General features: G+C 47.3%; 2 protein-coding genes across 3 annotated transcripts; one reads left to right on the plus strand and one right to left on the minus strand.

The window, feature by feature from the left end:
* The first annotated feature begins 498 nt into the window (after positions 1-498).
* On the plus strand, positions 499-11170 carry sytl4 (synaptotagmin-like 4). The gene is made up of 17 exons (XM_088925013.1): positions 499-560; positions 3370-3633; positions 4004-4219; positions 4331-4440; positions 4749-4848; positions 5087-5221; positions 5317-5407; positions 5728-5806; positions 5988-6094; positions 6423-6515; positions 6807-6985; positions 7617-7719; positions 8224-8385; positions 8502-8592; positions 8725-8830; positions 9023-9231; positions 9515-11170. Exons 2-17 carry the CDS (start codon positions 3515-3517, stop codon positions 9652-9654), a joined length of 2040 nt encoding a protein of 679 aa, XP_088781139.1. The 5' UTR covers positions 499-560; positions 3370-3514; the 3' UTR covers positions 9655-11170.
* srpx2 (sushi-repeat containing protein X-linked 2) lies at positions 10772-26568 on the minus strand. 2 transcript variants are annotated; one of them, XM_088925017.1, is made up of 12 exons: positions 26415-26539; positions 25894-25974; positions 22987-23085; positions 18346-18426; positions 18066-18257; positions 16981-17157; positions 15428-15554; positions 14971-15092; positions 13813-13992; positions 13015-13148; positions 12154-12275; positions 10772-11765 (listed from the first exon to the last, which is right to left on the minus strand). In XM_088925017.1, exons 1-12 carry the CDS (start codon positions 26509-26511, stop codon positions 11585-11587), a joined length of 1593 nt encoding a protein of 530 aa, XP_088781143.1. In that variant the 5' UTR covers positions 26512-26539; the 3' UTR covers positions 10772-11584. The 2 variants fall into 2 exon arrangements, with proteins under 2 accessions (XP_088781143.1, XP_088781140.1); XM_088925014.1 differs by lacking the exon at positions 22987-23085 and having other exon boundaries at positions 25894-25981; positions 26415-26568.
* Between the last annotated feature and the right edge of the window lie 1222 nt (positions 26569-27790).

Below are 27790 nucleotides of genomic sequence, written 5' to 3' on the forward strand. Positions count from 1 at the left end.
ATTTTCCGTGTTTAGTTGACAGGCCCCGCGCACAAATGTCTGCTCCTAAACCGCGTGGCATGATCCATCTGCGATTCAAACACAGTGCTTGACAAGACGTTATTCTGCCAAAAGCACTTTTTGACGTAACGTGAAGAAAATAACCCGAATGTTATATGTTATTGTATCCGTTAACATATTTTTCTCAGTGGATATGCTGCGCCCACGTAAAAAAAGAACACGGGGCTTTCACTAACAGAGTATAATAACCGACACGTTTCACGTCGGAGGCGAAAATAAATCCGCTTCCTGACATTATTCGAGTGATTTGTAGACCGAATGCGGGCAAGCGGGCAAGCAGCGCTGAACTGGGAAGTGATACCCAAGACAAAATCACCTGTCGCTGAGCGCTGCGTACGTGGCTAGCGGTTCCTTTAAAACCTCAGAGCTCTTCCTTCGGGCGCAAACAAAAAAAAAACTCCTCTGCCCAAACAGCAGGTTTTGGTGTTTTCCGGGATCGGGATTGCTGGCCGCAGGATCGCGAGAGGACAGCTCGAGGACGGAGCGCCTTGCACCTGGAGGTGAGCCGGGGCGCTCGCCAGCGGAGGGCTTTGAGATCTTTTGCATTTTATCAGACAGCTGGGTGAACGTTTCTGCGTTGAATCGGAACTTTAAAAACTTTTTAACGGGTTTGGGACGGGGGCGCATTTCGTTACATCTAGGTGTCAACGGGACTGAGAATCGGTCTCCCGGCCGAGATGTCCGTTCTTGCTCGTTTTCCTTCGTTTTCTAGGAAAAAAAAGTTCATCTGTAGTTTCAGTTGAGTTTTATACATCGGTGTTTTAAGCATTCATCTTTTAATCTAATGCCTGATTGTAACTGTAAAACATTCTGACCTGATCCTTAAAGGAAACAAAGTATTCGTAGTTTAATCATGCTCGTTTTTGTTGTTGTATTATTATGTTACAAATCTAAAAAGGTTTATTCAGACGGAATAGCCTGATATTAAACTGATGTTTAGGCAATACAGTATGAGAAAGTACTGTATGTGAGAGCAGATGAGACTTCAGATGGTGCCTGCTTTGTCGCAAAGAAGTTCTGAATAAATGACACCGTTTCCTTTCCCTCCGAGTGCTTAAAGCAGTGGACGTGCTCGTTAGTTAATATAAGCTTTGATTCAGTGTACTCATTTCTTTATGGAAAAACACCAACACGGAGCTGCTGAGAAATCGATACTTTTTTAACGAATTCCTCCATTGCTTTCCGTGCGAGGTCTTTTGTTCGCGAGGTTTGAATAACTGTGCCGGAGAAGGTCGTGTCTCCTCCTGTTTTGTAAACATTACTCCAAGAGCTGCAAATCGCCGCCGCGGTAGTGCCCCGGTACAGGAGATCGGTATTGTAGATCTGGGACCGCTGCTGCACTGCTTCCCTCTGGGGCTGGCCAGTGAGACTGTCTCGCTTAAAACCGAGCTGTCCTAGCACATGCGTCCGGCTCTCTGAAACAAAGGTGGGAGTCTTTTCTAGGACGGAACTGCTTTTAAGTGTAGACCGTATGGGTGTTCGCTGGAATTTAAGCACCTGTGTCATTGCACCTGAGGAACAGTAATACTAACGATCACCATAGCAAGGGTCAGTAACAGTAACAGTAGGCTGGAGGACGCAAGAGGCGGGTGATCGGTGGGGCGGCGGGTCTATCCCGCTTGTCGCCGTGGTGGCAGGGAGACCAAGCCGGCGTGGAGGGACAGGCGCTCCCGTTGCGGGCGGTGAGACACTGCGGGCAAACCAGCGCACCGGAGCGGCCGAACAGCTGGCAGCTCTGCTCGAGTTCGGGCTCGGATTTCTCAGTTTGTCCTGCTTGGGTCCAGCAGCAGACATGTCTTTCCCTCGGCACTAGATGCTTAAGTGTTTAAAGGTTAAGTGCCTTATGGTTCTTACCTGGGCAGCCTGAGACCAATTTAATGGCATCTGCTACTGGTGACTTATTTACCGGACAAGTTCACGCACACCAAGCAAGATCATCCAGAACTTTGAGCAAGGAAAGCTTTGTATGAAATAGATGGGCAGCTTTCTGGAGCATCCAGAAGACCTCAAATGCACCCCACTTCCAGCGGACCGGGTGTTCTTACTTGCATACAGTTTCTGTTTAAATAATAAATAACTTTGTGAAAAGTATTTTTTAAAAGATCTTGTGTGCTTGACTTAAAATAGTAAAATAAATAAGATACCAGTGTAGTTTCAGCTCTTAAACCGTCATTAATTTTACCTTTCATAGAACAGATCGGGTCCCCCAGTAGCAAAGTTGTTAGTGTTTTGTGTTCTTCTGCACGTGAAGTGCAATCAGCTTCCGTTGTGCTCTGAAACTGCCCACAGGGCTGCCGTCATGGTGGAAAGTGTGTGACAGTGTGTCTATGCTGTACAAATTCTCCTCTTGGGTTTGATTGGCAGGAGACCAAGTGAGTCCACAGCTGTGAGTGCAGGGTTTGGCCAGGACTCTGATGTTGCCCAGGGTTTCTCGGGGCTGTGTGTTGATAAAGGAAGCAGCCACAGAGCTCCACCCTGGCCTGTGTGTCTTTAAAGGGTGGGAGCACTCTGACAGACATGCAAGGTCTTATTGTCTTTTCCTTTTCTGTAGAATAAATAAGATAGCACTGCAGTTTCAGCTGTGTTCTTAAGCTATTTTGAATTATTTTGCTTTTCATAGAGCATATTGGGTCCCCCAACAGACATAGTGTGCATTCAGTTTATGAGATAATGGTAAGGTACGGGCCACAGTCTCAGTGTTAAATACACAGCTTGGCCTGTGATGTCACTGAGTCCACTGATTCTGCAGAGCAGGCTGTCTATTTTCTCTAATGTTTCAGGAATGCTCAACAGGCGCAAAACCATTCTGAAGTTGTGCCCATTTTCTCACATAGGTGGATTTTACGATTTTACTATAGTTCTTGCACTTGTCGCTCATGGGTCCAGTCATATGTTTTATTTTTTCCTCGTAATCATCTGTTGCAAAACAGAGCTCTTGCTCTGAGTGACAGTGTTGGTGTTGAAGGGGTTGTGTCTCTTGTCTGTACTGCATTGCCTAAATTTTTCCAAAACAGAGCAGTCTGCCTCTGTCTTTTAAATCTGACTCCTGTTTGCTTCCCCCTGCCTGTAAAGGGGTACACCTAGAGGCACTCCCGGTGGAGCTGGGTTCTGCATTTACACCTATCGGAGCATCTTTTTTTATCGAATGAGCCTGAGCCCTCAGTAATATCCATATCCTTAAAACAGCGGACTTTTAAAGGCATCTTTGTGAGGTGTCTCTGGGGTGCGGCTGCTCGGAGCGGGGAGTGTGAACGGTCTCGTTAAGGATTAAGGATTTGAGAGGCTAACGAGCGCGCTCTTTGCCTGCAGTGCTCTTTGAGGAAGACCAGTGCAGCGGCAAGCGAGGAAGCAGCGACCACAGCCAGGCTGCCGGAGACGGCCGGCCCCCAGAGCGCCGGCGTGTGCGGCCTTCCCCCCGAGCGTGCCCGAGCTGCCCTGGCCGGCCTGCTGCAGGATGTGGCAGGGGGCGGAGGTCATTAACGTGGCGTTCCTGACGGAGCCGGAGCGGGAGCTGATCCTGGAGGTGCTCCGGCGGGACGAGGAGCTGCGCCGGGTGGAGGAGCTGCGTGTCAGGTGGGTGCTCGGGCCGGGGGGCTCCGTGGGGGCCGGGGGGCTCCCTGTACCCACAGTAAGTGGTGTTGAACTGTCACCTTTGGCGTGCAGCATGGGTGTTGCGCTGCCTGTCTTTGATCTGGGAGAGCTTGTATGTTCTTTCTGCTCGTTGATGCCCGACGCTGCTTCCTGAAGAGAGCAGCTCTCTCTTACGGTAACAAGGAGCCGACCTGCTTCTCTCTTAAGATGGCTGAGCTCCTGCCGTTCTGGGCGACTTTCTCTTCCTGCTCTCCCCCACACCTCCCAGTGGAAGCTGAGAAGCGGCCAGGGGTCATCAGCTGTCCCTCTGTCCCTCTGTCCCTCTGTCCCTCTGTCCCTCTGTCCCTCGCAGGAGGCTGAAGGCCGAGCTGCTGGACATCCGCCGGAAGGGCGCCAAGCGCAGCAGCCAGGACTACAGCCGCCGGGCCTGCGGGCGCTGCCAGGAGCCGCTGGGCAGGCTGAGCGTGGGCAGCAGCCGGTGCCGGAGCTGCAACCACCTCGTGTGCCGCCAGTGCCAGGTGGTCCGCGGCGGCGGCTCCTGGGCCTGCAGCGTGTGCGCCAAGGAAGCGTGAGTGACCGCCCCCTGCGCTGAGCCTCGGTTCCCATCGCCGCCGCCGCCACGCGCCGGAGACTGAGGTGGTTTTGTCGGCCGTGTCGTTTTCTTCCCCTCTCTCTCCAGGGAGCTGAAGAAGAGCACAGGAGACTGGTTTTACGACCAGCGGGTCAACCGCTTCATGAACGCCCCCGGGTATGACCTGGTGCGGGCCTCCCTCAGGAAGAAGCCGCCAGGTACGTGCCCAGGGCTCTGAGGAGGGGTGGGCGCTGGCTGGCAGCAGGAGCAGCTCCGCTCTCCTGCAGGTTGAACTCCATCGTTGCCCTCAACTGGAGGATGGTCTTTAGGGATACCGCATGTTCTGCAGACTGTAGGAAATGTGGAAACTTGCCTGTCTAATACTCTAGTCTGAGCTTGTGCGCCCACTAATGCCCAGTTCAGCGTGAAGGATGTTTTTCTCCCCCGTGATAAGTTCTTGCCCGCTCCCACAATCGCGTTCTCGGCGGTGAAACTGCGCCGCTGATTGTGATGCGCTTGTCCGCAGCGAAGAAGCGGGAGACGGTGGGAGAGGTGCTGCTGCAGCGCCCCGAGCTGAACCCCAGCCCCCGGCCCAGAGCAACGGACCCCCAGGCCGCGGACAAGGGGTGAGGGAGAGAGAGGGCCCGCTCAGGCCGCCAGACAGTCCGGAGTTTGATATTTCCAGCAGGCTGGCTCCTTCCTTGACGACTGTCCCTCTGGGGCGTCTGTCTTCGCAGGTTGTTGTACAACAGTGGAGAAAATGGGTTCCTCTCCCTCTCCTTTTCACGCTCTTTGAAGCTGCAAGATCACACCGCAGCCCCTGGGTCTCTGTGTATCTAACCGGGGCCTCTCCCTGTGTTTCAGGCTCTTCCCTGAGATCTCTGTGCCCACAAAGGCACGAGAGCAGCAGGGCAGCGATGCAGAGCTGCTGGAGAGAGGCAGCCTGAGCAGCTACCGGCCTGAGATCCACTCTTCCCAGGCTAGCCCTGTCCTGCAGCGGTAAGACTGCGTCTGTTTGCCGAGGAAGACCGTGATCTGCCTTCCCAGGAAGCCTCCTGTTCTTTCTAGACAACGTTCCTACTTCTTTCTTCCAGGAGGGACTCTGTACAGGGCCCAGAGCCTGGTGCGTCCACTCTGACTGTCCCCACCAAGCCTGAGGAGGCCAAGAGGAGTGACCCTGAGCCCGTAAGAGCAACGTCCTCTCCCATCTCGCGCCAGTCCACGTGTCCAGCTCCGTGCTAAACCCCAGAAGTCTTTCAGAAGCTATATCTGGACACAATGTGTATAACATTTGTTGTAAAACATGTGTCTTATATAAAACTGCAAATTTAAACAATGTTTCAGTTTAAAGGCTTTGACATTATTATATTACATTCTTCATTTATTTGAGGGAAGGGATTTTTTTTTTTGATCATAAGGCGAGGAATTCGTGAACATGTGGCCTTTCACAAAATGCTGAAAGCATGTATCTGCTTTTTCTTCCTGTTCCTATGGTGCAACCTCAGTTTTCCAGCTCTGGTATGACAGCAGATGAGAGTGACGTCCTCTTCAAGAAGAATCCCAGGAGGACATTGAAACCTCCAGGTGAGATGCAGGGCTTACACACGCAGGTAGACATTGCCATTTTAGTCCTGTGTTTCCTGACCAGGATATCAGCATCAAAAGCATCACTGGGCGAGTTGCTCTGTAGAGAAGTTCTTCCTGATTTCAGTCTTAAGTTCACTTTGTTTGAACGTCCCCTATATTATTGTTCTATTGTCTTCAGAGTATAGTCGGCCGACCTCTGTCCTGGACCTGCGTGAAAACATTCTGGGGGTGAACGGAGGATCTATGGGAGACCGAAGCAAATCTGTCCCAGGCCTGAACATCCAGGTGAGAGGAGCTCTGTTAAAGAAAGCCAGAGGCGTGCTCTGAAGGGCACAGAAACCAGGTCTGCTGCAGGGATAGGCTCCAGCTCCCCTGTCAGGCAGATTGTTGATGGATGGATGGATGGATGGATGAAGTTTGATGATAGTCTTGAACTGGTATGGCAGGTGGGATGGTTAATGCTTGTGTTGCACCTTATGTTGGCCTGCTGAGTCAAAGCATCATTTCAGGCCATCGCTCCTCACTCGTTGGTGAAGCCCTTCTTTCTTCATGGCTTCCCCTTGCATGAACTCGGTGGAAGCACCATGGTGCAAGTGACTGCACTCTGTTGCAGGAGGAAGAGGAGGAGGAGGACATAGACAGCCTGGTGGAGATCCACAGGAAGTCTGCAGGCAGCACCTACAGTCTTCGTAGTTCAGGTTCCAGGGTGAGAGCAAAGCATGAGGGCTCCTGTCTCTCGCCTCTACAACACCGTGGGGTTCCTGCAGCTTCAGTCTTTGGGCTGGATTTCTGCAGCCAAGGGTTGTCTGTGTAGGAACCCCTTAGTGCCATGTTCGCTATGGGATTCTATACACTGGCTCAGTGAGTTACAGTTCTTAATAACTGTCCAGTTCTGTCTTTTAACCGTCTTTGTGTTGTTCATGCGGTGCTTGTCCACGTGAGGTGGGGCCGTCTCCCTCGTCCTCCCAGCTGCTTGACTGTCCCTGTGTCACTGCAGACCACGCTGGGAAGTATGATGAGCGTGTACAGCGAGGCGGGTGACTACGACAGCGCAGAGGTCTCCGGCGAGATCGTTTTCTCGCTGAGCTACGACGAGCGCACCCAGACCCTGTCCATCTTCATCAAGGAGTGCCAGAACCTAGCCCATGGGGACATGGCCAAGAAACGCTCCAACCCGTAAGTCTGGCTATCCCTGGGCCATGGGGAACCCCGGTCTCGCTAGACCAGGGGTCTCCCACTCTCGACCCAGAGAGTCCCCAAATTCAAAAGACAAAAGATTTCCACGATGAGTATCCATCAGCCCTTGATGACCAGAGGTCTCTTAATTGGGTAAACTACTCAACGAATCGGTTACTTAAAGGTGTTTTCAGTTTTCAGAAACAGGTTACCTGTCAGACTAACTTGACTGGGGCTCTGCGGGACTGGAGCTTGAGACCCCTGCAGTAGACATTCCTGCGCCCTACATTGGGACCAGTCACTCTTGTATGTCACTTTTGCTTTCTAGTCTAGTTAACGCACAATTAAAGTGGTCTCCCTTCTTTGTCCCTTGTACAGATGGAGAATTATTAGCTTCCTACAAGGGTAGTTGGTAGTTTTTGAGATAAATGCTTTTACCAGCATGCCTGTAGATACAATAAGGCATGGAAATGAAAATGTTAGAATAGAGTGCTTTTGGATTTCCTGTTCCCACAATCGGGAGTAATCAGAGAGGTGCTGTAGTTGTGGCTGGACTCTGTTTCTGTCGTGGTGGTGAAGACTGAGAAAGAAACAGGTGCAATGCTGTGCGTGTCATCCCTCTGTTCCGAAGGTATGTCAAGTGCTACCTGCTTCCGGACATGTCCCGCCAGAGCAAGAGGAAAACCACTATCAAGCGCAACACCACCAACCCGTCCTACAACGAGACCCTCAAGGTAATGGCCACTTGTCCTGCCACGGAAACCCTGAGCCTCTAATCACTCAGGACTTGATTTCCATCTGCAGGTTGTTAAGCCGATACTGTACGTCCACCTTCAGCAAGCTATCGAATCGCAATTCTGTCTAAAGATAAGAGCCGAGTTATTGTCTGTGATGAGCAAATATTGATTTTGGCTGCCTTTAGGGAATTAGACTGCGATCTCCATAAGGTGTGAAAATTTGTTTTCATGGAACAAAGTATATGATGGAAAACTTTGAACATTTTTCAATATTTTGTTAGCGTTGTTGCTAAAAGCATTTCTCCCTAATCCATTCTGATGGATTAGTATGCCTATTACTGTACCTGTGAAACCATTGCTCCAATCCTTATTCTTGCTTCAAATTAGAACAGCTGAATGATTTTGTTATACCCCCCCCCCCCGCAACTGGAATAGGTATGTTTACCTTCTGTTTCTTCTTCATAAGGTACCTGTGTTTACCTTCTGCTCTTGTCTTTGCAGTACAACATCACCCAATCCCAGCTCATGATGCGCTCCGTCCAGCTTTCCGTCTGGCACTATGACCGGTTTGGACGCAACGTCTTTTTGGGTGAGGTGGAGCTCCCGATGGACTCCAGGAACTTCGACACGCCCCTGGAGGAGTGCATGCCTCTCTGTGGGAAGGTACAGTGCCGCACTGATTCAGAATCCCTCAAAAGAGAAGCTGCGGCAAGGAATGCACACCTTGCACGGTGAGGCAGAGAGACATCCGAAGGTGAAATACATGTGCTTTCTTCAAGGTTAAGCCTGAGCAAGGTCTGTACAAAGGCGAGTTGGTCATCTCTCTCAAGTACGTCTCTCCACACAAACTTCCTGCTGACAAATTGAGAGGTAAGCAAGTCCAGGGAAGAGGAAAGGTGGCACTCTTCAGTGGCTGTGTTTAGAACTTGTGGTTTCTGGTGAAGATCGGAGAAAATGAATAACTGCAGATGTGTGGCTGACAATGCTGGTGACTTGTGACAGGCAAGAGGAAGAAGGAGGAGAGTGGAGAGCTTCACGTCTTGATCAAAGAGGCCAAGAACCTGAACGCAATGAAGTCGGGAGGCACCTCCGATTCCTTTGTGAAAGGGTGAGGGCAACGATTCGATCCCGGGGCTTCTGTGGCAGCCTGGCATCCAGAAGTCACTAGTTGATTTTTAAAACTCAAAGTAACTTTGTTCTAGTTGTCCTTTAAAGGTGTGAAAACCACCAGCTTGAGAGCGAGGTCTGCTCCAGCCATGGGGACCGCCTTGTCTCACTGCTCTCTCCACCAACCATGCAGGTACCTGTTACCGTCCAGGACCAAGATGACCAAGAGGAAGACACCGGTGGTGAAGAAGACTCTGAACCCGCATTATGACCACACCTTCGTGTACAAGGACCTCCGCCTGGAGGAGCTGAAGAACATGTGCGTGGAACTCACGGTGTGGGACCGCGAGGCCATGTCCAGCAACGACTTCCTGGGGGGCGTCAGGCTCAGCACGGGTACAGGTGAGCAAGTGCTCAGACGCAGGACAAGGCTCACTTTGTACTTCACTGCTTCACTGCCACAATGCTCTTCTGACTCATCTCTGAGCCTGGGTAAGGAGATGTAGTGATGCTGACCTGGCCTCTGTGTAAAGCAGTTCGAGTGACTGACTCGGAGCTGCACAGAAAGGGGACTAAGGATGTTTTTTTTAATAATCTTCATTTACAGTTGCCTTCCTTTCAACCAAAGTGCTACAAACGCTAGAGGCAGGGCAGCACTGAGGGCTGTGTTTGGTTGCCTTTTCAGGGCTGGCCAAGGGGGAGAAGGTGGACTGGATGGACTCCAGTGGTGAGGAGGTGTGCCTGTGGCAGAAGATGATGCAGTACCCTGACTCATGGGCAGAGGGCACTCTCCCACTGCGCTCCTCCATGGGCAAAAGTCAATGAGCAGGTCACCCTGAAAGAGACACGGGGGAGGTGGATTGTAGGAAAGGTCCAGAATGGATCCTGATTTCTTGTTTTTTTTTCCTTTGTGTTGCAGGAAGCTGTCATTTTTTGAAGGCTTTCAATAAGCTGCTCTTAACTGTTGAGAACATTTTTTCTTATTGAAAATGGTGAGATGAACTATACATCTCCGTGCATAAAATATATATAGGCCCCTTATTATGTATCTTTAAAAAACATGTTTGAAAATCGGGGCCTTTTTGTTATCTGCTAATTTCTTAATAAGGTTAGGACTTAATTGTTTAATTAGACAAATACATTCCACAGTCAAACACTGGATTTACCAAAGGGTTTTAATGGCACGTAATATATTTATTTTTGCCTTTTAAATGGGGAGGGGTAGAGGATTTTAATTATCCCTTTAAGTACGAAGAGCACTGGAAACTGCTGACTTGCATTTTTTCCAACATTTTAGTTCAGTACTAGAATGTCAGTGCTTCAGTTTTGTGGCTTAATCCTCTTACCAAAAAGGGAAAAGCAATCAGAGCAGCTCAGAACAATTGCGTTTCTGGAAGCTGTTGTCCTGGATTTTGCTTTCGAAAGATATAAAAACTCCCAGGAGAAACTGCCATGAATGCTGGGGATCATTGTGTGTTGGAGCTCCTTTCACTCTTCTGAGTCTGCTGTTCACACACCTCTTCTGCAGTTGATCTTTTTTTACATGTAATAAAATGTTCTTAAGACCTGTATGATCAGTTGCATTGCTGTGTATAATGGGCTTCTGCTTCACTGAAGCACACAGAGGTGGGGAGCAAGTAAGAACTGTAAAGAAATGGCTTTTTCCTCTCATTCTTGACTGTCTGGTCTAGTGCACAACAGGAAGGCAGAGAACAAATCCATCCAGTGAGTGCTGCTTTCTGCATTCCAGATACGGTTTAGTCACCTTGAGAAATCCTTTGTAATTGTACTGTTAACAGTCACAGTCGCATTAAATAATAAGGCAGAACATTACTCTTGAGCCCACGATTACCAGGCATGGCCCTGTGCGATGTGTGCAAACCTTTGTCTTTTGCAAATCCACTTCGCAGAGCAAAGTGACTATTAGTATAAAAGGGTTCAATTTGTTTGGATTTGTTTATTTAGAATTATTTGCCAAAATTATTGTGTGTGATCATTGCATTCAAAATTGTGTTCACAAATGCACAAAAAAACTTAAAGCATTAACTTCTGAAAGCAAAGTGCCACTACGACAGAAGGCGATCGGATTCTTAATCTGGAAAAGCTTTTAAACATTTGTAATCTGAGCGATGGTGTTTTGACTGTAAAATGTGCAGGGAAGAGCCACGCAGGAAGTGACCTTTGATGCTCACTTCCTGCCTGCAGCTCGTGACTGCAGGCTGGGCAGAACATCCAGCTGTACTTCTACACCGTGGTCATGAGGGAGAGGAGTTATTTTTTTAAAAACTAATTTTATCATTTATCTTAAAAAGAATGCTTTAATAAATATCGTTTTGATTACGCTCTGCTCAACTGTCCTTATTTTTTACTATTTTATGTCTAATGCTGCAGGTCTGAGGCAGTAGTTGGTAAAACAGGTGTCGTGGGTGTGAAGGGGGATTGCCCAAAACACATGGGTGACAGCCAACCCTCCCTTAGATTAGATTAGCAGTTTAGTTCTTATTAACAGGATCTAACTTATTGAGGATCTAATGCCCACCGTTCCCGATAAGGACATTCTCATGACCTAAAACATGCTTGAGCACTAGTCTGCAATCTGATTTTGTAGCACTGGGTGTAATAGCTGCAGATTCTGAACGCTTCTGGTCCCAGGTACTGTGGCGCAAAGAAAGCCTTCCGTCCCTGGTCCCCGGGGGGACTGCAGCCTGTCCTGGGGAGGTAGTGTGGTGCTCGGGGCCCAGGGGCTGCCATCTGCTCAGTCGCAGTAGTCCTTGTACTTCTCCAGCCGCTCGCGCTCCTCCTCGCTCAGCATGTAGGTGTCAATGAAGGTGTAGACCTCATCCGAGGTGGTGGGGGCTATGAACCGCTCGCGGTCGATGCCCTGTTTGTCCAGCAGGAGCATGCTGAAGTAAGCCCTGGTGATCCGCAGCACCTGCCTGCGCGGACACAATACACACCAGCCTCAGACAAAAGCCCTCTGGCGCAAACAGCTTTCTTCTTCTCTGGCAGCTTTATTCTCCTCTGTGCAAATGAAATAGTTTGATTGCAGCAGGGACCATTTTATTGTTGTTCTGTGTGCTTAGCTTTTTTAGCTCTCCTTGTTCTACAAAACCACAACATAAAAATCAGCCAAACCCCGTATTGAAGACAACGTTCCTTTGATAAAAGCCTGGCATTTTGTGATATGAAATAAAGTAAATAAAAGGATGCCTTGGTCATACCCTCATAAGCATGAGCCAATATACTGCTCCTTAGTCCCTAAAATGAGGTCACGCTTGTGTTACCTGTGGCAGAGGACGGCTCCCCCAGGCGACGGCGCGTTACCTGAGCTCCTCGATGGCCTGGGACGTCAGGCGCCGGTCCTTGATGCGGCCTACCTCCCGCGGAGGAAGCCCCAGCAGCTCGATCACCGTCACCTGCCGCAGGTCCAGGCCGCAGCTGGCACTCTGGGCAACACAGCAGCAGCAAGACCGCTATAGTGACGCTGTTGCCCTTTCCTAATCTGCGGCATAATGTCCTGCACTTTCAGCTGGTTCCCCAGGACGAAAGGGAGACCTTGCTCCACTTCAGCGAGCTGCATAGGCGTGACTGGTGATTTACAGTGCTGCCAAAGCAGATACTTTTAAAACACCATTCGCAGATGTTAACTTACAGTACTTAAAACCGGTCTAAGTAGTGTGTGAATGCTAACCCTAACCCTACCTGGGGTGTCAACTGAGCATTTCCGTGATCTAAATCTGAGCCTCTCTGGGCATCGGATTTTGACATGTTCCCCAAACCAAAAAGTATGAGTGGGAACAATCAAGACCACTGATAGGAGCCCTTGCATTTGAATAAGATTCAATAATGCTTGGTTACAACGTTTGATCCAACTGACACAGATTTGGGATACATTTGCCGTGCGGTGAACCGCGACATCCAGGTCCCTGGAGTTTCAGAAAAAAATTCAGATAGGAGCTAAAAACCACTCGTCCTAAACCTGTCTTGGGACCCAAAATCCAGCACTGATCTTAAAAATTGGAAGTATGAGTAAAGTATGAGTGGGAAACCATCAAGACCCTTGATCAAAGCTCTTGCAATTAAATGAGATTCAATAATGCTTGGTGACACCTTTTGATCCCACCGACTCAGAGAAATTTAAAAAACAAGGCAGAGAGCTATGAAACCTGCCATCTGCCTGCTAACCTGCAGCATGATGTTCTGCAGCTTGTAGTTCTCGTCGGAGTTGTCGGGCGTGGACACAATGAGCAGCCGCCTCTTCTCGTAGAACTGGTCCAGCAGGGCGGCGGCGGTGGTCACCTCAGTGTTGACCTCCATCGCTGTGAACACAGGCGTATGCGTCAGGCCCTCTCTGGAGCTCGGAGGAAGAGGCTCTTTCTTTCTTTCTTTCAGTGGGGCGTTGCAGGGGAGGCATACAGGGGTTGCTTTAAAAGGGAGCTCGTGACATGACCAAAAAGGAAAAACTGTGGACACTTCGGGGACATGACTATAAACATAAATGTAATCTACTGAATGAGGCTACATTCCAGGTACAAAAGCAACCACAAAACTGCCAGTGCCAGGCCATGATCCTCCGATGTGGGCAAAACGACCACCCTGTATGGAGCTGTTAAATGAAAGTTCAAGAGGGGGTCAAATTATAATGTTCTCTCAACACATTAAAAAATTTCCTGTCAAGGCCCCTTCATGCACATCTATGCAACAACCCCCTCCACCTCAACTTCACCCCAGCAGCTGCCTCCCTGGTTCATTCCTCGCAGGGGAGCGGGGTTTGTCAGCCTTGACCATATGGCCATATTTTTACATATTTTTTTTTAATGTAATAGTTTTTTCATTTGAATTTAACTGAAAAGGGCTGTGTAATCTGACAGGCAAGTTGAGGCAAAAGTCACCAGACGTCGGACTCGGGAGGCCGCAGGGACAGTTGGCTCACGTGGAAGAGGGCAAAGTCACGGTGCGATTCCGCTCGAATGGCACACTCACGGACGCAGACCGGAGCCGTTCCTGCCCAGCCATGGTTGAACTGGCAGACACGGGTGGGGGGGCCCCTCCTCTCGTAGCCCCCCTCGCACAAGTATTCACACGTGGCGCCGTAGTTGTTCCCATCCGAGGAGCAGGTCAGGTACCCGTGAATCGGCGGCTTGAGAGCAGGGCACCTCCGCACTGGAGGAAGAGCAGGAAGGGTTAGCGTCAGTCCTCACGTCAGGCGCCTCACCCTCAGGGCACAGCCTGGGAGAACCCAGAAAGGTTCACAATTCATCCACTTAGACTCATGTGCGGCACAATCCGGTAGGTCAATTATGCCGATTTGAAAAGCCATAGAAAAGTACAAACCTCGTGGGTTTTGAGTTTATTTTCCTATGTACTAACCAAATATTTAAATACATCCATTAATCCGTTAAATAAAATCCGCTTATTCCTAAGCCAGAGTGTCTCCTGGAAGCACAGGGACAGGCTACAATCTGGACAGGACACCGGTCCGCCGCAGGGCACACACACACCCTTTAAAGACACCGAATTATCCCAGCTAGCCTGTCTTTGGAGGGTGAGAGGCCATCGCAGAGCCCAAAGAAATTCCACGTGAACATGAAGGGGAGCATCAGTTTAAATCTGAATCACAAATTCAAGAGACGCAATGCTGTCTGCTGTTCGCAATTCAAATACTGACACTCAGATCTTTGTTCTCTCGAAAAAGCATTGTTCGCCCCTTTTCAGATCTCGTCCTTCCGTCTGTATTTCCCAGCCTCGGAACCCCAGGCAGCTGCTCTGAACTATACCAATACGGTTTTCACTTTTCATTTCATGCTTAAAGATTGAATTTCCTGGCCCCGAGAATCCCAGAAGAATTTCCTGAAGCTCCAAGCCTGGGAGCCAGGAGCTCTGGTTTAAATTGGAGCAGCACAGGGAGGGGGGGGGATCCTTTTAATGTTTTGGTTGTTTTTTTAGCTACATGTCAGAAAACATTCCAGAACAGTCACAAGAGGAGCAGTTATGATGCAAAACTATCCCGAAGAGTCCATCATGTGACTGGATCTCCCGTACCCCAATGTCTGGACCGCAATTCCGTACCCCAGTGTCCACAAACCATTAAACTGGACAAACTCATGGCAACTTTCTGAAAAACTCAAAAGGTTTGTTTACCTTCCACTCGTACAATAAACTTGCAGGCAGCTTTGTTCCTGGCTTGGTCGTACGCTCTGTAGCGGATAACGTGAATTCCCTCTGTGAAATCAGATCCTGGCTCCGGCCCTATGAGCGTTACGCTGCAGAAGGACACGGCGGGTCAGACACATGTTAAACTCATTTCTTTCTTTCACGCAGACCATTCAAATACTTACTGCATGGAACAGTCCAGTGTCAAATCACATTAACACTGCTTTAGCGGAACTGAACTTCTTCATGGGAGTGAGAATATTTCCTTCTAGTCTTCTAGTAAATGTTACAGGAAAGGCTCGTGCTACGTTGCCTTAGCCTGCGGGTTCAAATCTGCTTTTTTTTTTAAAAAAAAAGGAAATGAAAAACCACAAGCATCAAGAACTTTGCATTTCCTTCTGAAAAGCCCTTTCTTCCATTCAAGCCCTCCCTGGTGCAGCCTTACTCAGTGACAGAAGGGCTGGTCGTGTCCTTCACCGCGGGGGGGTCCCAGGTCACCTTGGCTGTGAGCCTGTCAGGCTCTGCCACCTTCACCCGGGAATACGGGCACTTTATCTTCGGAGGGTCCCGGTCTGGAACACAGGAGGGGGGGAGGGGCGGACATTCAGTTTCGGCACTTCTGGAAACATAGAAAAGAACACAATCTAATCCTCTAATCAAGAACTCCCTGGACCTGAATGTTTAAAAATACGATGCTGAAAAATAAAAAGCACGGCCTTGTAATGCTGCACAGCTCTAAGCAAGGCTCATGAATGGGTTAAAATAAAAACATATTGTTTTGTTGATATTGTTTCACTATGGTGGGGCATTGGTAAGCACTGCTGCAAGATAATACTATATAACCCTATAATATTCTTTTAAATATCTTTGAAATCCTGTATGCTTACAGCTGTGCATGCGCAGAAGACAAATACCATATGTAGCATCTTTTGAGTGTCAACATATTACTGAAGCTTTAACAAAACAGCAGCATTCAGCTCGGTGCAGTGTGTTCCCCAGGCAGTGTGCTGAACCTCAGGCATAAGCTGCTTGTTAAATCAAATCCTTAAGCTAATTTGAGGAAGGAAGCTTTGGAGTTTTGGAAACATCCCTCAAAGAAGCCGTGAATGAGCCCGTACAGCAGACAGGAATGGGCTCTGATGTCGTGTCCTGCCCGCCCCAGGACTAAGGCCAGCCTGCTCTGTCCCAGCACAGCCGGCTCCTGAGACACCTGTTCAGCACGGACGAAGACCCCACGCACTGCTCTACTGACACAGTAAACACATCTACTGCTAAGCTGCCAAGCTTTCATTGGATTTGAAATGACATTTTAACAATAATGCTTCCAAAATGTTATACATTTTATAGTAAAAACTCTAAGTTCTATTATTTACAAACAATTCAGAATAACTAAACGATGAAATACATGACTGTAGCACTTCACTGAAATAAATATCCACAATAAGGAAAGGACTGGAGCTAAGAATAAACACAAAGGAACATCCTTTCTAAGCAGTAGTAGTTCAGGTAGGTAGCTGCGTCAGCATGCGTAGGCTGCAAAGGAACAAGTAATAGGTTTATTCCAAAATAATTCTGCAGCTAGGATCACACATTCTCCCTTCTCTTAACGACAGACTACTGTTCTTTTAAATTTTCTCCATTCATTGAAAGTTTCATTTCACACCTCTCTGCACCCATTCTGACTTCACACCTCTTGATTGGCCTCTCTTTCTGTCCCCTGCTCCCGCCTCTCACTCCTCCTCTCTCCCAGCCTTTGTTCTCCCGCTACTTTACCTTTGCCTACTGCCCTGTCTCTCTCACACCTGAAGAAGGCTCCACGGCCGAAACGTTGTGTTCTCTTTCTTCTTTTTTTCAGCATGGAATAAACCTGTTACTTGATCCTTTCTAAGCACACTGGCATCTCCAGAATGGGTCTTCCTGCGAAGGAGGTATTTTTGTGGGAGTATCGATTTCTGTGGGTAGGCCGGTGATCAGTATTATCCCAAATGTGTGACTTGCCCACGCATGTGGGCTCTGTGCCACTCCAGCGCCCGGACTCCAGACAGGTCCTAAAGCGTTCGCCTTCCAGCTGGTACCCAGGGGAGCAGGTGTAATCACAGCGCGAGCCCATGGACACGCTCCTGGTGCAGGTGTAGGTGCCATAGTAGATCAGCGGCAGCACATGGCATCGGATCTCTGCAGGACAAAGCACACTGCAGGTGACAGCTGCCCAGGGAGGGGCAACACTCAGATAGAGGCAGAGAATATTTATTCTGGACATCCACACATTCCAGTAGCGACCACTGCTACTATAATTCATTACTTGCTCACAAGGCTCCAGCTGGAATTTCAAGAGGCTGTTCTCGTAAAATAAAATCTTGTAAAAAAAAAACTCCTGAGCACTTTACACTCATATGTACGAAAAACATCCATCAATGCATGCAGAAAGCATTGTCAGATGTATAATTGTAAACATCTAGAGATTAAGACTGGGATTCGCCTGGTGGTTCTTGTTATTGTTGATGTTTAAGGAAACCTGTGGTACCACATAATATCAGAATTCAGGCTGCAAGCTATAGAAGGCGGTCACATTAGTTCAATTGAAATGAAACTTTCCACTGCCTAAAATTAAAAGAAACTCAGAAACTTTTAAAATAAAGTACTTAGTGTTTTTTTTCTTTCTGCATACATCTGTAGATGTGCTTCTCTATGAAATAAGAACAGAGACATTCAAGATCTTTGCAGACTGTCTCCCTATTATATGAAGTATCTCCCGCTCCCCCAAAATACAAACTGGGAATTGCTATAGGAATAAAATTAAACCTTAAACACTGTAAAGCAGACCTGCAGAGTTTAGCCTGGAGACCAGCAGTGTGCTCCTTGGAAGGGGACTGCAGTGTTTCCTAAACACTGGAGAGAATATCTGCCTGACCAGCGCTCAGAATACCTTTGCTCCCCTCCTGCAGGTCTTTCCCAAGCCCCTGACTTTTCTCTTTCAGGACAGGCATGGCAGAATCTCTCAAGGCCCTTATCTGTTCAGTGCCAAAGCAGTGGACTGATGTACTGACGAGCTGTGCCACGCAGGCCAGCTCCATCACACTTACGCCGACAGTAGGCGGTCCCTGACCAGCGACGGTTGGGCAAACACTGCACCGACCTTCGACCCAGCAGGCGGTACCCTTGGTCGCACGACAGCTCGCAGCGCGTCCCCAGCGTGCTCTGGTAGTTGCCCCCCCGGGGGGAAAAGCAGGTGGCCTCCCCATTCGAGATGGTCAGGGTGTGGCACCAGCGGGGCACTGGGACATAACCGGAGAGGAGTCTCGTCAGGAGGACACACACCATCCGCAGCAGTCCAGCCGCACGGACACAGGGGTCAGCACTTACTCTTAAAGTCCAGCTGGGGGGGGGCGTCAGACTCATCCGGCACGACGTCATTGTAGCCGCTCTGCTCAGGAGGCCCAGACCCTGGAATCAATAGCACAGCCATCTCTCTCTCTCTCTCTCACAGCAAGGGACCGAACCCCCTGTTCATTCTCCAAACAGTTCCGCAGTGAGCCAAATGCAAAGCAAACAACATCTCTCTGTCTATATTCTAACTGTGCACTTTTCTTTGTTAACTGTTAGATTACAGGTTAAATGGCATACAAGGACTATATGTATATATAGGCTGTATATATATACTGTAATTCCAGATGCATTGACAAGCTGATGAGCTATGGTGAACTAAAATGCTTACAGTACTTGTTAACCTATTGCTGCAGTTCCTATAAAAAACCTTAACCTCTAATTAACAATACATACTAACAGCAGGTCAGAGTTTTGGACTTGGAACTGGAATGCTGTGGGTTCTAATCCCAGGAAGGACACTGCTGCTGTGCTCAGAGTGCTTCAGTAAAATACCCAGCTCTATCGATATTAGTCTCTTTGGCTGAAAGTGCGGGTTAATCCCATGAACACCAATATTAAAGACGACTGCTGAAGTCCCTTGTTTTTCAGAGTTTGCTGAGACACCTCCATTCCTTTCTTCAGCCCTAAAAGCAAGAGAACTATTTTCAGTCTTTCAGGACCTCATTACTGCCTCTGTATTTCCAATCACAGGGGCCCAGCAGGGAGGTCTGGCACTGCTGACTGTACAGACCACTCAGCTGCAGGACTGACATTGGGAATGGTAATGCAGGAGTTCACCAGAACACCCCACTCGAAATTTCCACTCGTGTCACTGGGAGGAGAGTGAGTCAGGGCCCAGGCTGAGACAGATGGAGTTGCACTTCAGTGCTTTATCATCAGTAAGCAGCAGCAGCAGCAGCAGCAGCAGCCTTTAAAGTCAGTAATTAAATACCCCCCTCTTTCCCACAGCCACCTCCCAGGAGAGGAGGCCATCACACCCACTCATCCTTCCCCACCGGCTGCGGTTTCATCCTGCCTTCCCAGCCCTGGGTTGTGAACAGAACTCTGCAAGAAACTCGTCCTGCTAGCGCACGTTCACAAGAAAATCAAAGCCTTGGCTGCTGGCATCGTGATTCTGCCTGTTCCCCAGCACTGCGCGTGTCTGACGTCTCCACTCATCGCCATGCACACAGACCCTTAATGCATTCTGAGGGAAGAACACCTCCGTTCTTTCTGTGCCATTTATTCAGTCCTGGGCCCCCCCAAAGACAAACGCTCCCAACGGTCCAAGGGCAGAGTTCCTGTGAAGCACAACTGCATCCTCTTCAGCTGCTCCTGAGAGCCACAGTGTCTATTTTATGTTTCGCTGGGCTGCAGGTGTTTGTGAGCTCCTCACAGTTGAACTGTGTAATCAGCCAGATGGTGGTGGAAGGGAGTTAATCCCCATTACCTGTACAGCGCTTTGAGTGGAGTGTCCAGAACAGCACTATCTAAATGTAAAGAATTACTAATGTTATCTATTATTAATTGGTCAAACTTTGCCACTGTTTTTAGTTTTGATGATTAACAATGATTCAGTTCATTTCTTACATTTACAGAGCAACAGGAGGGGACTCAGGTCACCCTCACTTGAGTTAACATGTCCCAGCTGTTTTACACCACACAGCAGCCTAGGTAGAGGAGGAAGAACTGATTTCATATTCATTAAGGGTGCAAGCCCAAAGTGGAATTTAGTCGCCAGGTTTAACACTATTCTTCGTTAAGGAACCTTTACTGACCAAGTAGTCAGGACCTCAGTTTGTCTTGTCTGCAGGACCGCACCTCCTACACACAGCATCCGCTGTTACTATATGAGGGCACTGCTCAGAAAATCCTCATTCAAAGGGAAGGGCGCCACCTATTGGTCCACCCACTGCATTTACAGCAGCATCCTGGTTTCCTTGCACGTCAGAGCCCTCTGCCTAGACCTGCCTGGAGCCCCTCGTTTCTCCTGTGACAGGCAAGAGCAGAGCTCTCCTCCTCGCAGACGGAGATTTCAGAGCTGGATTTGTGACTGATGTCCACGGGTCCTGGGTCTGACAGGTACTGTATCTGTCACAGCAAGAGATCTCTTATTCGATAAAAAAACTAAATGCTATGGGCTCTGATTTTTTTCTTCTCTTCTCCACATTCTAAAAGAGGATTCGTGCTCTTCCTGAGCCCCAGCAGAGGCAGAACTGAGGTCATATCCTGAGACACTCTGGAAAGAGCAGCAGGCACAGCCTGCAGCCACAGTCAGACTGGCGGAGCACACAAAGACACTTCCAGCAAGTCTGGACAAGGCCAGCAGGCCCAAACAAAAGACACAAGATCCTTAACAAAATCAAATCTAGCAGCCCCTTGATGATGTTTTCCAAGATGTTTTGAAAGATATCCTGCTTTCTGAACATAAATCAGTGAGCACAGCAAAACCAGGTTTGGATCAGAATCAAAAAGGGCAATTTGTTCTATCCCATTACCATTGTAACACAGAGAAATGGAAAAACACTGAACCAGATTTAGATTTAGACTTTTACATGAGCACTGTTGTACTCGTGAGGTTACTGTACTCTCTGACCCCCCGGGGACCTGGATGCTGCGTGACCAGCGTGTGTGTGCGGACTGTCCTGTCCCCTGGGTGCTGCACCTGGGCCGTGTGGCCGGTGTGTGGGAGAGCGCTGTCCCCCAGGGCACTGCGGCTAGACACGGCGTCACAGCCTGTCATCATACAGCTTTACTGAACAGGAAGATAATGCAACCAAAAGCAAGAAGGTTATCTGTTTAGATCCGTCTGAAGATTCATTCCTATAGCTGTAGCATTTTCTGCAATTTGTATTCTTTTACTTATTGTACTTCTGTTTAATTATTTTTGTTTAGCCCACCCTACGTTATGCAGCCCTCTTAAATGGTCAATTACCATTTAAAAAAAATTAACAGTGTTAATTTTTTACAGTTCAGTAATTAAGGAATCCTTTCAAAATCAAAAACTATATGGAATATTTCAGCACCTTATAACGGGCACAGATAGTCTTCTCTCATGCATTTTTAACGGCTATATTCCGATTCAATCAATAGGTGACAGCACACGGAAACGGAGAGCTCGTCTTGCCGCTGTGTGAATCAGACAAAGACCACATGTGACTTCGTGGCCTGAGCAGGCTGAAAAAGCAGGAGCAGCACATTGTTCAGATGTCTTACTATTCCACACCACCCACAGCTAGTCAGCATCACACACCAGCGGCACAGGATTGAGCAACCACTGTACCAGATGTCTCTAATGGTTTATTTATTTTGGTCTTTTGGAAACTATTACAAAGCTGCACTGCAAAAAGATAAAACAACAGGAAATGATTACTCCAAGGGCAGGATATTTCGAGCCCGTCCAAGTGTTAATCTGACCAGAATTTTGTGCTGAGCAGCAAAACATCAGAATCCAAATGTTGAAGAGTTGTCTTCTCCAGGCTTTGGACATGAAGAAGACTGCCTCCCATGATCACTCTTGGCCATAACGATTTAAACTCTGAACTGTCCATGAATTTAATCAAATTAATCAACTTATTGTTGTGCTGTTACAGTATGTAAGGATAACGTTACAGCAAATTTTACCTAGATTTTCATGCTTCAAACCTTGCATGCTGACAAGTGTGACATCCTTTTACTGCATAAAGTAGTTCCTAACTATTTTCTAATAATCATCTTTAAAATCAATGTAAAAGCACACACAAACAGATATTACATTTCTGTCACTGAAATTGGCCATTGCAGGCATATTCCAGGATGAGGTTTAGAGCCCAGCCACCTGAGGTGGGATGTCCTCCCAACACAGTGCACAGCCTGACAGGCACGATTCATCAAGACTCAGATAGCCGGGGCAGGACAGGAGGCAGGAAAGGGGCATCAATTTTAACACAAACCACCCTCTAAAGCCATGTGAAATGCCGGTTGTGTGTGATGATAAATGTAAAACCATGTACATCCTTTGTAAGAAAGGTTTAAATTGAGTGCCATGCATCTTGATCTTCAACTTAAAAAGCTGATTTCCCCAGACATTAATGTGCAAAAGTTTGCTTTCCTTCCATACTCTGGGCTTGTACAGTATATGTGCTCCATAGCTCCTTAAGGTTCAGGTGAAGCTCTGTGATTTGAGTGCCCTGCTGGGACTGTGTTAAGGAGATCAAATGCAGGCTTTCTGCAGCTGGTGCCCTTGCAGTCTGTAATTTCAGGTGATGAGAGTGAGTGCACAGTTACAGTTACTAGAGAGCAAGGAAGTGTATTAGGCCAACATCACAGGGGCACTTAAGAAAAAACAGGTGCTTCACTAATTGGCTGTACACTAAGACCCTTCTTCAGCAAGTAGGATTTTAAACATTTAACAATAAACTATCCTGTGAAGAAGGAACTGCAAGCAGACATTCAGTTTAGACGTAACAGAGCTCACGTATCCCCAAATTCATTTGCAACCAACATAAAATACAGACAGCCATCTGTATGTGACATTTAATTTCAAAACATATTTTATCATGTTACTTTTGTTCAGTTTAGAACAAATTCTCATTACGGATGACAACCTGAAGAGAACTCTTGTATAGGGAAGGCATTGACTGGAACAACATACTGTACCTTCCTCAAGGGGACTCCAGTCCACAGCCCTCAGTGCTACTGCACACTGCCTGGAGGAGCTACAGCAGCTCAAGAAAGCTCCTGGGACCCTCACTACTACTGGATATTAGCAGAAGTGAGTATTAGGAAAGGAAAAGGAACGCAGAACAAAACATGGACCGGTTTCTGCTGGCTTTGTGTGAAATAATGAGAGGAAAAAAATGATTCCTGCAGGAGCTGTAGCAAGAGCCGAGGTTTGCTGTGGAATTTTACAGCTTGACGAACACAGACATTTTCATGTTTTCATACTGTTAATGGGTATGGAAAAATCACTCTAACACTGTCCGCAGTGTTCCACTAAGTGTGAGGCAGACTCCATGACAGGCTGACGACATGCGGAAAATATTTGGACTACCAATCATATTACTGAAGTAAAAAAAAAAAGACAATATATTGTAGGTCACGTGGTAGTTTATGTTATTAGCCTACTTCTTTGGATCCAGGAGAGTAAGCTTTCCTAAAGACCTGAAACAGCAGAACTGTAAAGAAAAGACAGTGCTAAAAATGACATTCAGAAAGCAAAAAACATCCCGTGACGTACTGGTTCCTTTTCACCCATGAGAATTAAGAGTGAAGAATGCTGTGGACAGTCCTGTTTCAGCCTTGTCGTGACCTAGCAGAAGGGGGAATGAGAATCCTCCTGTCATCAGCCTGTCTCCATGGCCTGACCACTGTCCAGACCCGGCACCAGCTCCAGACAGTCCCAGCTCCACACTAGGACCGACTGACTCCTGGCACAAACACCCAGCGCAGAGTCACAGTGACTGTGTCCGTACAGAACTGCAACGGACAGTAGATGGGCTCAGCAGTTTCAACACGTGACGCTGCATTGTTCATCCCTGTTTGGCAAGGTGCCATTCGTGTCCTTTAACGACAGGTCACTGCAGCCCTGGGTCTCTCTGCTGTGGAGATTTTCAACACTGGGAGCTGCTCCCCTCCGTTTAGCTGCATCCTGTCATTACACCCCGGGGACGTGCAACCAGGGGCACAGGATATAATTGCTGTTGCTATTTATATTTTTATTCTGGGAGGGCAGATCCCCATACGATCTGTATTAAGGAATTTAAGATGCTATTTAAAGCAGCTCTTCGTTCCATTAATTTGCAGTGACTGCCGTGATTGTTGCTTTTTTTCTTTGAGGCTGCGGAGACATAATAACTTTGCCCTCTTCAATTGTGCAACAGCTCCCTAAAGAAAGGCAATTTTGGTATTCTGTTTTGGTTCTCTGCACAATAATTCTTTTGAGGAGAAAGTTATCCGATTTTCCATTTAGAGTGGAACTGGTATAATTACAGTATGCGGTACTGTGAATAAAATACCCAAACATTTAGACTCCTGGTTTAATGGAATTAACCAGGAGTCTCTGCAGAAGAGCAACTACCAGTCCAGACCATTTGTACTTGGAGCACTGAAGACATCATCCTGAATATTTCTCCATGCAGCCATTACAGAACTCATGAAACCCTTACAGATCTTCACTGCAGTGACCTGTGATGAACTAGGAGTAAATTCACAGTACACCTCATGCTGTAGTCACATTCATTTTGCAAGTCATGGGAAACTCCAGAGAAGACACACCGCGATACTGTCTGATGCTACCACACCCAGGAGAACAGGCCCAAAACATTAAGCCCACGAAGATGAATGTTTACAAACTGAATAAACTTAAACAAGTGCTTTCCGAGTCTTGTTTATTCACTGGATTAGTGTCTAAAGCACTGATCTGCTTGAAGCTAACAGAGCTACAAGCTGCCAATGTCACTCTTAAATACTATTTCTCAAGCTTCTATTCTGTAATGAAAAGCACTATATATATATAAATGCAAGGGATTCTAATTACAAAGGCACATTCTGAAGAGGGAGGTCTCCCTGTGGAGAAATTCACTGGAACAAGAAAAGTTGAAAGGCCACAGGGAGTCGGATTTCTCCTGGATAAGGAAGAGGGGATGTTGTCTTTAATCGCTGGCTTTGGAGTGGTTACTTTACTCTTGTTCACTTGAAGCTGCAAGCTGTATTTGAATCACTTAATAACATACCGATTATATTACAGGCAAAGCCCAATCTTCTGCCTCAATGTAATAGGTCTATAAATTCCTTTAGGATACGGTGGAGGAAAGTACATGTACAGTTAAGGCAGTACCTCGTGAAAGAAGCTCAATTACACTAATTTTATAGGGGATGCCGGATTTTACATTTGGGTCTGTCACTAATTACTCTCTCGGAAGACACTACCCTTCACACGTCCAACACCTGTAATGATGTATGAGAGGGAGCCAGGTTTACTGACTGATTTAAAATAAAGACAGCCATGCAGACACAGACTGTTACCAAAGACCAAGAATATCTGCCCCGTGTATCTCTGCAGCAGCCAGTCTCTGCCACAGCTGCATCCAATTGACGACTTGTTGGCTGTGGTGACGGTGGTTTTTCCATGCAGAAAGGATTATATAAACTACAGGACATGCGGGCATCGCCGGGGAGACGGCGACTACAGGGGGAAACGTTGATTCAAACGTGTGAGAATCCAGTGCGCTGGATTCCGCAGCTGCGAGGAGTATTCCAAACCCACAGCACAAAGATAATGTTCCTGCGGGCTGTGACATCGACAGCACAGTTCCTGCTGTTCAGGCATGTGGAGACAGCCTGAGAGCACATGCTTGAAGCCTTGAGAGCACCGTCGTTAATATTATAAAGCTGTCATTTTGTTTTTGGCAAAACAAATGTCATCTCGATAGATGACTACGTTCTACAGTGCCGTTGCCTTGAACGACACAGTCCGTGCTTTCTCAAAGCCGGTAACGTTGTGCAAGCTCCCTTTCAGGCTGGGCATACAGTTTTCACGTCTGGCAGTTCATCACACCTCCTTACCTTCGCCGGTCAGTCCGAGCACCTCAGCGAGGGCACACACCTCCAGCAACAGCAGAAAGCTCGGTTTTGACATCTCACTCCCTTGGGGCTTCACGGCCGCGTCAAAAACAAAAAACACGACAAAAACAAGAATACGATTCAGAGGGACAAACCGATCATTTCCCCTACAACGTCAACAAAAGGTGCAGAAGGCTTGCAATGCGTGACATGAATTGGAAATCCCTTATTACAAACCGGGAAACGTGGCCTCGGTGAAAGCCTGTCGCGTCATAGCGCAACATTCGTGTTTTTACAAATATCTCCCCGAACAAAGAGCATTATTGAAGGTGCGCGCCACAGCACAGACAGACGACGGATTCCACTTCCAACACACGTTTCCAGAAAAAGCCAAGAGGGCTTCTGAAGTTACTCTGTCAAGAAGACAACAACCCAGCCAAAAAAAAAATTATCATCGTCGGTAAAAGACTGAATTATGATCATGACGATGTAGCGAGTAACAATAATAACGAATGATGATTTACCTCTGTCTGAAAACACGACAGGCTGACGGTCTTCCCCCCTTTCCCACTCGGTTTGGCTGAGCGCGGCGCCGCTGGAGTCGATTACTGAGTTTCGCATCTGCGCCCAGAGTTTTGGCAGAAGCCCTCGTCCCCCGCTTTTAAAGAAACAAGGGGCTCAGAGGGTGTTGCTTGCCAGTAATTATAGTAAATAATTTTGTCCAGTCATGGGTACACAAAATCACAGCTCTGTGGGTTAGAAGGAGTTCTCATTTTAACTCTCGCACTGTAGGATAAGCGACTAACACGTTTTACAACAGTTCTGCCATTAGAATTCCGCTTAGTTAACTTTTCAACGTTTATACCAGATAAAAATGTCAATACGACCGTGACTACTTAGCGACGTTTCCTTCCTCAACGTTTTTCATCTGCGTTACCAGTTTCCGGGTTTGTAGTTTTAATTCCACATTTTATTACCATTAAAGTTATGAACTTTCGCTGTTTTTACAGCAAAGTGCGTATTTCTTTCACGAGTCTTGCTCGCCTTGTCTCAACCCCCAGCTCCCCCATTAAATGGTGACAGTTTTGTAGGAAGAGTGGAAACGCAACTCTGCTCAATCCCATGAACGCTATTTAGTGGGAAACCAGACTCATTTGATATATCTGATGCATTTCACGTCAGACAATCCGGATTATGAAACATTGCATTGCTTAGAAAATCTCCACTCAAGCAGAGTCATCCAAAAACACGCATTTGAGAAAATTAAACTACTGTATTAATATTCTAATTGAAAGGAGGCCAGGTGTTCATTTCCTTGAGGCCAAATGAAACGTGTCCGAATCCATTAGACGCAGTACAGTCATGCTGAATTAGGTAATATGTTAGCAATTACTTTTTTGGCTATATGTACTATATATATATACACTACTGTCATAAATGTATATGCACATACTCCCAATACTGAGATGAAGATTAGATTACTTCCATTTTATGCAAAAATTAAAAACCCATATCTCAATTTAATACAACGATGATAAATACTAGCGAGTGAAGCTATCAATTTAAACTATTAAATCTTCGTTCATGACCAACCAATAGTTTTTGACACCATGCAGTCGAATGGCGACGCAGCTGTTGCTAGATACACTAACCGAATTATTTGTATTGACGCATTACCGGCCAGTAGATGGCGCTCTAACGCTTTCCTCAGCAGAAGGCGAATTCCAAGTCAATAAACCAATTTAAAAAAAAGATTCATTACACAGCTAGCAAAAATCGGATAGTTAACATTATTCTAATCATGTTCATAAATTATGCATAAGCCAGTTTTTTGCATTAATTAGTATTATTTCCGTTGCTCTTGAAAAGGGAAGTTACTGCATATTCATATATAGGATAT

Source organism: Atractosteus spatula, chromosome 9 (genome assembly GCF_055471065.1).
Source record: "Atractosteus spatula isolate fAtrSpa1 chromosome 9, fAtrSpa1.hap1, whole genome shotgun sequence".
Taxonomy (NCBI): domain Eukaryota; kingdom Metazoa; phylum Chordata; class Actinopteri; order Semionotiformes; family Lepisosteidae; genus Atractosteus; species Atractosteus spatula.